We start from the raw sequence: 11,123 nt of genomic DNA, 5'->3' as shown, positions 1-11,123 counted from the left end.
TGCCATATTGGTGCTAGGAACTGAACCCAGCCCCTCTGCAAGAGCAGCTAGTTCTCTTAACTGAGGAGTTATCTCTCCAGCTCCATTTTAAAGCATTTTTTAAAAGATGTATTTAAGTAGGTTGCAATGGCATACACCTTTAGTTCTGGCACTAAGCAGGCAGCAGCAGGAGGATCTTTGTGAGTTCCAGGCCAGCATGGTCTACATAGTAAGTTTCAGCCCAGGAAGAGTTATGTAGTAAGAGATGTTGTCTCAAACACACACACACACACACACACACACACACACACACACACACGTATGTGTGTGCACATACATATACTTCTAAAAATGTTTTGTATATGTATGGGTACCTCATTATGTATGTGTGTCTGTCTGGTGCCTGAGGAGGTCAGAGAATAATTCTGAAACTGCCCTCAGAATCACAGGCTAATGATATCGAGGTCTGATTTTTTTATTGAGTATCAAGAACAAACACATTCAGAACATCACACAAAGCTTCAAGTCACTTCTGAAATCCAGACGCAGTCCTGTACGCCAGACCCTTCATCTGGCGCTGGTTCCCACCTCAACCAGTTGAAACACGTCTTGCAGGGCCAGTGAGCTCCTTTGGATATTCCAAGTGGTTCCACCTAGAGCAGAGCTTCGGCTCCTCGCCCCGCCCCGCCCGTCAGGCCCCGCCCCTAGCCCCGTCCCGTCCCGTGTCCGCCCCGCCCCTCCCGCCAGGCGCCGCCCCTAGCCCCGTCCCCTCACGTGTCCGCCCCGCCCCGCGTGCCTTCTGTTGTCTATCCAGGCTCTCCGCCCGAGTGTGGCGGACGAGCTGGAGAACGCCAAGTCTGTTGCGCACGCCCAGGTCGCCAGGTCCTGACCCGAAAGAAAGACCTTATAGCGCCAAGGAGGTCATGAAGCGCGGCGTTCCGCGGACGCCTTCCCGGAAGCGGAAGCTTGGGGGGCGGGACAAGGGCCGTCGGGACGCCTGGGCGGTTAATTCTTTTTTGCTTACGGCTTGGTTTCCCTACGTCTGGGCGGTTCTGAAGCTGAGAAAAATGGTCAGGTCCGGATCTCGACCCGGCCAGGTGAGGGCTGTGGACCCGATGAGTCCACAGTGGTGTGGCGAGGGACTAAGGGGACTTAGGAAGGTGCTAGAAAAAATAAAAGCAAAGACTGCAGCGTCTCTCAGAGCGGTGAGGACGTCGCTGGGTAAATGCTTTGTTTCAGGCGTCTCAATAGAGCTCTGAGTTTGGTGTCAGGTCTCAGGTTCGAACCCCAGCCTTTATCTTCAGTGCAGTAACTTCTCTTAGCTTTAGTTAATCCTTGCCCCCAGATTCAGATTCTCGGCGCTTCTACCAATGCTTCTATTTTCCGATCTCTGTTGTTGGTGAAGCCCCCCAATAAGTGCCCATACCAGCCCTACCGTTCTCAAATACTCTTGATGTAATCTAGTCACTGCCCAAATTACGACAGGCAGTCCTATGTCAAGGCAAATATTCTTTGGCTTGATTTTAGAAAACACGCGACATATATGATAGATTAGGGTTTGGTTTTGTTTTCCCGTCATTTATCAACATACCTATAATGTTGTCTTACCTAATAATGTGAATTTTGCACTCTTTTTTCATGACCTGTCTTGAGACTTCTGTTTTGAATGGATGCATATTGCCAATATGTAGATGAATATTTGCTCTAGTCATGAAAGAAATGGAAATTAAAACCATGAGATATTTTCTAATACAAAACCTGCATTAGTGAGAGTGTTGTATACAGTCCTGATGGGAATATAAATAGTATAGCTGCTATGAAAAATTGGATGAAGTTTCCTCAGAAAATAAGCCAAGCATGGACATATACAACCGTAGTCCTCATGCTTGGGGGCCTGAGGCAGGAAGATGGTGAGTTTGAGGCCAGTTTGAATAACAGTGAAATCTTGCTTCATAAAGCCAAACTATTTAAAGTACAGCTAATATGACCCTGCCAGCCCCATTAGTAGGTATTCATTCAAAAGAATTGAAATCAAGATTTTGCATTTCCTTTCATTGTCAAATTATTCATGAAGAAACAACCTAAATGTCTACAAGTGAATGGGTAAAGAAATGAAGGGTTATATACTGTTAATTGAATATTATTCAGCCTTAAATTCTGCCATATGCAATAGCAAATGTAAAGTTTGAGACTTCTAAGTAGAAATAAGCTAGTCCTAGAAGGACAGATAATGCATGACTGAACTTACATGTGGGACCTGAAGTACACAGACAGACAGACACCGCATGACTGTTCTTACATGTGGGATCTGAAGTGGACAGACAGATACTGCATGACTGTTCTTACATGTGTGACCTGAAGTAGTTCAGTTCAGAAGCAGAGTAGAATGGTGACTGCTGAGGCTGGGGTGGGGAGAACACGGGTTGCTATTCTATAGGTATCAAGTTTTAAATGTGTCAGATGAAATCTAGAAATCTGCACTGTTGTGCCTATAGTTAATGAAGGGACAGTAGCCTACTCAAGCATGTGGCTCTGACAGGCCTTGCCCTTCTCTCTTATTCCCTCTGCCTTGCTAAAAACTGTTAGATTACCTTCCTAAAGGTAGACACCAAGATCTGTTCCTCTATTTAGCCACTTTCTCCTCCTGAGACTGACTACCATGGTCCAGCTGTCAAAGTATTGAAGTCCAGCAATCAAAAGTCCCCTTTGGCTGCTCTGATTAACATGCCCAATCAAAACAAACCAACTCATCCTAAGGGGCGGGGGTTCCCCTTGTATCTTCATAAACTGCCATTTGCCTATGTTCCACATCTGTCTCTCTATTCAGAGGTAGTCCTCTGTCCTCTTCGGACAAATACCCTTTCCCTCATTCCCCTCCCCTTCTCTGTCTCCTGTCTTGGTCTCTTATTCCCTGCCTTCTGTCCCTCTGCGGCAAACAAATCTCCTCAGTCATGGTGGTCCTGAGCTGATATTTTTCTTTTCAGTTAATACTTTATTTTGTTAAGGTAGATGAAATATTAAATATTTTTTATGACAGTCTTTATAAAACATAAGAAACAGCTCAAAAAATTCTGGGGTTTGGTTAAAAATGATAAAGTATCCAACTTAGTGGAGCTTCCTCTGACTGATTCTGGAACAATCTGACCCTCAACTTTAAAAAAAAAAAAGTTTTATAAACTATATCATTAAAAACTTGCTAGTAGAAAGTATCACAAATGATAATTATCCAGACTCAACGTCTATACAACTCAGTGAACTTCTGTACAGCTAGAATAACCATTCTGAAGCTGTGAAGCTTAACACTGGATTTTATACTTTAACTATTAAATACTTTTTAAAGTACTTTTCCATCACCAAAAAATGAAAAATCTATGGCAAAGAACTAGAAAAGCAATTACTTTTATACCCTCTTCCATAACTATGTCCATTGTCTGCATTCAGTTTTTTCTTTCTTGTTTCTTTTTCACTTTCTATATTGTGTCCACCTATATATTTGTTTATATATGAGTGTCAGTACATACGATAATGGATCTTATATGGTTGGTTGACCAGAATAGGAATCAATGTTCTCACACTAACCAATTAACAAGGAAGAAAGGTCCTGCCCTAGTTCTAATTTATTAGTTGAAATTAGCTAATAATCAGAGCAAATTGTGTAGCAAAATAAACAATCAACTTAAACAGGAACCATAAATGGATGTTCAGACTACTAAGTGAAAGTTTGAAGATAGCCACATCGTGTCAGGGTATCTTACAAAATACTTAATTAGAAGCAAAAATCATAACCTTAATGATGAAAATCCTGGCAGACACCTTCTTAAATCCATTTATATCACCAGTAACAGGACAAACTAATGTCATTTGCTTATTTGTATTGAAAGTGACACATCTCTTGTATTCCTGCCAGAAATTCATAACCTGTAGTCTGATCCTGAGGAATCAGTCAATCCAAATGTTCAGGGGGGCCATTATGCAAAATAACTAGCCTTTACTTTTTAAGTATGTCAAAGTTATGGAAGATAATGACAGCCCAAGGAATTTGGATTTAAGGAGATTAAAGAGCCATAGCAATTTAGTGCAATGTGTGATCCTGGACTGGATATGGACTACTCTTTCGTCTTTATTTTTTATAAAGGATAATATTAGAATAAGTATAGTATGAATCAGGTCCATCTAGAGTAGAATATAATCTCAAAGTTTTCAACTTTTATGGCTATATTAGGAAATTTTGATCTTAAGAAACATTTAGGAATATTATGATTGTGGCTTATTTTGAAGTGGGCAGACAAAGAATAATGGTTTTTGTTTTGAGATGTATTTGTGTCAGGTAAAACACTGTTTTTGTATGATGTTGTAGATTCATGACACTCCATCAGATCCCAAGGGATCTCAAAAAATGTCAACCTCATAAAAGAAAGGAAGTTTTAGTTTATGCTACAGTACAGATGAAAGTTAAAGATACTTTGTTAGCCACAGAAGGACAGATCCAGTTGTGTAAAAATGTATTCTCAGGAACATTATTAGAAGGGGCAAAAAAATGTAAAAGTGTGAGTGTATGTCTGTGTGTGTCCCCAAATAGAAAAATGTAGACATGCAAAGACTTGAATGAATGCCAACACTGAGTGGATCAAATAGTGGAATGAGGGGAGGATTGTGGGCTTTGATGTCTGGACATTTTATTTTTCAGATACAAGTTATTAAGAAATAAGTGTATACGATAGAAAGTTTCTCTGTTGCCTGCTCTGGAAGTGGCTCTTATCTGCTTCTCCAGATGTTCAATTTTCCTGCCTAAAGACAGCTTTGTTGCACAGCTTCCAGGATGCTGGGTGCATGTAAAAGCGAATGAACATCTTTTCTATAGAAAAGCTATCCCACCTATATGAGTTTCAAAATGCAGGCTTAAAATTGTTATTTGAGTTTAAAAATTTAGAATGAAAAAATGAGATGTAGAAAAAAAGCAGGGTTTGGTTTTCTTTTTTTTTTTAATCTTTTTTTTCTTTCTTTTTTTTTTTTTTTCTAGACAGGGTTTCTCTATGTGGCTTTGACTTTCCTGGAACTTGCTCTATAGACCATGCTGGCCTTGAACATAAAGATCTGCCTGTCTCTGCCTCCTGAATGCTGGGACTAAAGGCATGAGCCACCACCGTCCAGCAAGGCAGTTTTTAATGTGCTAGTTTTGTTGAACAGTCTAACCAGAATATGAAGAAAGTTTGCACTTTTTAGTGCATTTAGATGGGTGCAATCACCTGTGCATCTGTGTGTGTGGTCAGGGATCGATTTTCTTTCTCTAATACTCTCCACCGTACTTTTTGAGACAGAGTCTCTGACTGAACCTGAAGCTCTCCCCTGTTTTGGCTAGACTGGTTGGCCAGTGATCCCCGCCAGGATCCAGGGTTCTCCACCCTCCATTGCTAGGGCTATAGGCAGGGGAGCTTTTGTGTAGATGCTGGGGATCTGAACTCAGTTCTCATGCTTGAGTTGCAGTCAGTTTACCCTCTGAGATGTCTGCCTGGCTTTGTGTATGCTGGACAAGCACTTTTCCACTGAAATGCCTTCCCGACCCCTTTGAATTGCATATATTGGAGAATTTGGAGAGTTTAGAATATGCTCAAGGATTGAGTATAGCCTTATATAATTGTAATAGGTCCTTTTGACTTAAAAATAATAAAAGTTTTTTTTCTTTTTTCTTTGTTTTTTGAGACAGGGTTTCTCTGTGGCTTTGGAGGCTGTCCTGGAACTAGCTCTTGTAGACCAGGCTGGTCTCAAACTAACAGAGATCCGACTGCCTCTGCCTCCCAAGTGCTGGGATTAAAGGCGTGTGCTACCAACGCCCAGCTTTTCTTTACAGATGTAAGAAATAGACTAAAGAAACAAATGCATGTGCTGCTTTCCTCACATTGCATGTAGAACAAATTTATTGCATAAAAGCTAAATTATAATTGTGGATTTGTAAGCTACTTCCCATTTATAAGGAGTAAGTGGTATGCTACCTTCATAGAAGGGAATAGTCAACCTCATAAATGAAAGGAAGTTTTGGTTTATGCTACAGTACAGATGAAAGTTAAAGATACTTTGTTAGTCACAGAAGGACAGATATTCCATTTCCAAGTGGTTTCTAAAGTCATATTTTTAAAAGAGCAGAAAAGTGGTTATCAGGGGGTGAAAACTATTGAAGGGACCAGACCCTCATCCAGCCCCCTGCTTTGGCAGCCATGACAGGCTTCAGAAAAGACCCAGCAAGATACAGACCTCTGTCTGACTCAGTGCATGTTCCGACCTTCTGACCTTGCTGGGCCTGCCCCAGTCACTAGGAAGCCAGATACTCTCCATGTGGCAAGGAACCAATCAGAAGTTGTCTGGAGGGCTCTGGATGTGCTTTATGAGCCCTGGATGTACTTTATGTTAACAGTGATGTATAGAGCATAGCAATCATCCTGGGAGGGCCTATAGGTCATAGCAACCAGCTGACCAATCAACACAGGACAGGTCACCCAAGCCCAGAAGTGCACCAATCCTGAAACTGTTGCGGACCCCAGACACTCCCCTTACTCCACCTCAGTAAATTCCCTGCCCCACAGTTCCTCCAGGTCCTTCTTGCTCCACCCACTGTGTCAGATGGATGGAGGAACCAAGTTAATACAGTTAACTAGTTAAATAAAAGACTTTGCTTTTGCATTGGATTGGGCCTCTTGGGGATTCAGAATTTGGGCACAACACTATGTTTCAGTTTTGCTGTGTTAAAAAAAAAAAAAAGAATTTCAGGAATGTCAGAAATGGCAACCTAATAGAACAATAATTATGTACCTATTGTAATATAATATATTATGTCATAGGTGATATCTTCAGGAAAGTGCCTGGGATCTAAGTTAACACATGGAAAGAAAGGGTGAGTACTTCTTAAAGTTTCCAAGTTCAGGAACTCTTAGATAAATTTTCAGGTCTTAGGGCTTGATTGTATTTTGCATACCCCGAGAAAATAAGTGGGCTCTGCCTTCACAAGTAGTTGGTGTTATGTAGATTATAAATCATTAGTGATGAAGTCCAATTCACTAATAATACATCAGTGTCACACTGAGGAAAGAAAAGTACTTCCTTTGAAGTCCTTTAACCAAGAATGAGTCCAGATTTGAATTCTCTCCAATATTCTCCCTGTGTCTCCTTCCTCTGTCTGTTTTATGAATCTGAATCTTTGCCTGCCTGGGGCTCTCTTGTGAACATGTCCCTGTGTCTGTCTGTCGTCTCTGTATGTATATAAATACAGAGGGCTTTTCTCTGAATTTCTTGGATCCCACGCACACAAAAGCATCACATGAGGATGGAATGGGATACTTTATGGGAATCTTTGTAACAGAGTTTTACAAGAGATTATGTCACTCCAATTGACCCAGACAACAGTGTTTATCAGCCAGTGGTAGATTTTGGGAGGCTGTTTTCAACTTCTGTGTTGGCTGCCTTCAGCAAATGATGCACAGGCATGGGTCAGGGGCATGGAAAAGGACATAAGACTGCAGCTGTGCATTATCTTAGGTTGTAAAAGTTGATTACAGGGGAAATCCAAGGCTGTTAGGTCGGTTGTTGTGTTGCTCTCTTAAAGGCAGGTTAAACATACAGGCTGAGCACACAGTAGGGCAGCAGTCTTAGTCTTACGTGACCTCAAGGTATATTATTCACTTTGGCTGTGAGGTCCAGCAAAAGTTTCAGTCTCTTAGAATGTAACAGATGTTCTCAGAATATTGCATCCCCCCACACCTCCCTCACCATACCAGCCTGAGTGAGTAATTTTAGTGTCTAGAAGTCTTCACAATCTCCACAGTGTCCTATTTACCTCATGTGTGGTTAGATGAGCTTTATTCTCCAATCTTTACTGGAAAGGAAATGATTATTTACATATTTTGAGAAAAAGATACTTGCATTTTTTTAAAGGGTATCAACTTTGTTTTCTAGGACCCACCCAAGAAATATAGCACATTTAAATGCAGTTCCCACCTGTCCTGTTTATTCTGATTCGGAAAGTCAGGTAATGGATACAATAAGTCAAGTGAATGGATACAATATTACTATTTTCATTAGACCTCAGTTTAAAGCTAAGAAGTAGGACTATAGTCCAAAGGTAAAGTATGATTTTCACTGAGGATGTAGGCTTTTGCTTGAAGACATGTTTTCTACCAATAATAAATTGCTTATAAAGAAATGTATTTGAGCAGGTGGTGGTGGTGCACATCTTTAATGCCAGTATTTGGGAGGTAGAAGCAGACAGATCCCTGAGTTCAAGGCCAGCCTGGTCTACAGAGTGAGTTTCAGGACAGCCAAGGCTACACAGAGAAACCTGTCTTGAAAGACCAAACGAGAAAAAAGAAAAGAAATGCATTTGAAGTGGCGTGGTGTATTTTATCTCTAACAGCTTTTTTCTTCTAGCCGGAGATTGTGCAGGGACTTGATGGCTGTACTTCTTTGCTCCGGGACATTTTGAAAAATGAAGATCCAGGTTCTATTTTTTTAAAGTTCTTTGCCGATCACCTTTTTATCGGTGAACTAGTTCTTTTTTAATGTTTACAGACTTTTTTTTGTTTATCGTTACAGGCCCAGAAATAGTATATTCGGAAAATAGATGCAATGCCAGACCTTTAGAAAGCAAAAACTGCAGAGCTAAAAAGAAAGGACCTGGAAAACATGCTCCTCCAGTGGTCCGAAAAGAAATATGTAAGCATTTTCTATATTTACTTAAAGATTTTGTGTGTGTGTGTGTGTGTGCGCGCGCGCGCGCGTGTGCCCATTGCATACACATGGTATCTGTCTTTCTTTATTCACTCCCTACCTTTATTTTGAGGCATTGTCTCTCACTGAACCTGAAGCTTGTGGGTCTGACTAGGCTGGCTGGCAGTGAGCTTCGTGGATCCCTCTGTCCCTACCTCCCCAGGGCTTGTGTTAAGGACTGTGCTGTCAGCCCTTGCCAGCCTGGGATCCAGACTCAGATTCTTGTGTTTGAACAGCAGGCACTTTACTGACTGAACAATCTTTCTAAACCCTAGGCTGAAATTTTAATAAATTTAAAAATTGATATTGATCCAATTATAAAACTTAAAGAATTTTGGAATAATTTGCATGTAAAATCTACTCTTTCAACTATAAATTATATACAGTCTAAATAGAGATGAAATATTTCTGATGACTGTTTAGCATCTGGTGTAAAGTTTACTTTGTGTAAAATATATGCTGGATTTTGAAGATTTCATACAATAAGTGTTTTGTTCTGGGCATTGCACACTGAAATGTTAGTATTCTGGCTACATTTACTGATTTATTTTTGTGGTGTTAGGAATCAAACCTAAGGCCTTTTACATGCTAGGCAAGAAATATACTATTGAACTGAAACCCCAACTCTGGCTACACTTAAGAAAACATGAAAAGTAAGTCATTCTTTTAACTTCTTAGTGTGGCTACTTAAAATTTTAAATTACATATATTGCTTACATTATGTTTCTGATGGATAGTATCAGTCTTAACTAGGTCAGTACCATATAGCCAGTTGTGTTTTTAGAAGTAATATTTAATTTTATTTTGTAACTGAAGTTTTGTTAGAACCTACTGTTCATATATTTTCCATGGCTGCTTTTATGCTGCAGTGCTAGTACTGAGTAGCTGTGATGGAGACCATTTAGCTCAGTAGGCCTTTAATGTTGACTCTGGCCTTTTAAGATTGAAAGAAGCCTGTTGGGAGGTTTTGGTTTTGTTTTGTTTTGTTTTGTTTTGTTTTTTGGCACACTTGTTTGGAGTTTGTTAATTTGTGTTGGATGGTGACATCTGCTGGCAGAGACAGAGCATGTGTAGCTCAGCTAGTGCCCGTGAACATGAAATCAGAATTCCTCAGGTTAGATAGTTCTTAAGGAACCAAAGGAAGTCTAAAAAGCGACACCTAGCACTCAAAGAGAGAAGAAGATTATGTGCTTGTGGTTATGGACTATAATCTCCCGTGTTTCACCTTAGACTTCAAAGTTAAAATATTTTTAGAGGATATTTTTCTATTTTATTATAAAATTGTATTTTCAATAAAAACTGATACTTTATAGGAAATTATTAGCTAATTTTGTTGTAGCTCATCTGGTAGAGAAGATCCATTCATTATTGCTCTGGGTTTTAATCATTTCAGAGGGATCATGTTTAGATAGCAAGATTTACTAATATGAAAATATCTACTTATCTGGCTAATTTGAAACTAGTTGATGATATAACATGTTGAGGTTTTTTTTTTTTTTCACTATGTACTACATGTTGTTCTAAGAAGTTGCCAAATGTTATTTACAGCTCAAGAATCTTGAGGTCGGTGGTTTTACTCTCTTTGTAACAATGAGATTAAACTAGAAAAAGACAAGTACAATATAGATTCACTTTAACTGAGAGGCTTCATCAGATAAGGAGTTAATAGGCAAGCAGTCAGGTTTTTATAATGTGTGACCAGTGTCGGGATGGAATTAAAGAATGACAGGGAAATTGAAGGAGTAAGTAGGGAACCTCAATGTGAGGTGGTGATTGGCAGCATTAAGCAAACTTACTCTTCCACTCTCAAAATTACAAATACACCAGCCTTTCCTGAGGTTTCCATCTAGTAATGAAACATTAGGGAGGTGGAGGAAACTAATGATTCCCCACAGGGTCTGTCTTATCTTAGAATTCTGTCAGGCTTCTAGAGTGTGGTCCTAAATTCACATTCACCTTCTAGTGGGGTTTCCCAAAAATGAAGCCTTGGGCTCTCCATACCCCCAGTGATGCCTATCAGAATTTAAAGATTCATTTTCTAAACATCAAACTTCTCACATTGTTAAATGGTATATTGTGATTGATTAATTATTGAAGGGATGCTCCAAATCCATCAGCTGACTTTTCTGCTCCCCTCATTAGATCTCTCTAGTTTCTTGGATGTTGTCCCTTAAGATCCCATTTAGTGTAGGAGCTTCCCATAGCCATTTCAGTGGGACAGTGTGAGCCTTGTGCTCCTGAGGGTTGGATTAGAACAAACAGCATGTTCTTTTCATCTTTAGAAAATGATCTTTGTCTCCTTGTGGGTCTTACATATCATGTTCCTCCATGTTCAGGCATTGCCTGTGACTGTCTTTTCTAACAGTACATATATTCTTCACAAGAATGCT

The 11,123-nt window shown here is 40.0% G+C and overlaps 1 protein-coding gene across 2 annotated transcripts in view; it reads left to right on the top strand.

The window, feature by feature from the left end:
• Positions 1-792: 792 nt before the first annotated feature.
• The window catches only part of Ccdc14 (coiled-coil domain containing 14), a 28,178-nt gene continuing 17,847 nt past the window's right edge, over positions 793-11,123 (top strand). Inside the window, exons 1-5 of one of the 2 annotated variants that reach the window (XM_027412780.2) lie at positions 793-1,076; positions 6,813-6,865; positions 7,924-7,996; positions 8,395-8,464; positions 8,560-8,679. In XM_027412780.2, the coding sequence (XP_027268581.1) occupies positions 903-1,076; positions 6,813-6,865; positions 7,924-7,996; positions 8,395-8,464; positions 8,560-8,679 (490 nt within the window). In that variant the 5' untranslated portion in view covers positions 793-902. The remainder of the gene's footprint in view (positions 1,077-6,812; positions 6,866-7,923; positions 7,997-8,394; positions 8,465-8,559; positions 8,680-11,123) is intronic. The other variant, XM_027412781.2, reaches the window with a different exon arrangement.

Source organism: Cricetulus griseus, chromosome 4 (genome assembly GCF_003668045.3).
Source record: "Cricetulus griseus strain 17A/GY chromosome 4, alternate assembly CriGri-PICRH-1.0, whole genome shotgun sequence".
In the NCBI taxonomy this organism is placed as follows: domain Eukaryota; kingdom Metazoa; phylum Chordata; class Mammalia; order Rodentia; family Cricetidae; genus Cricetulus; species Cricetulus griseus.
This window is presented reverse-complemented; position numbering and strand designations above follow the sequence as displayed.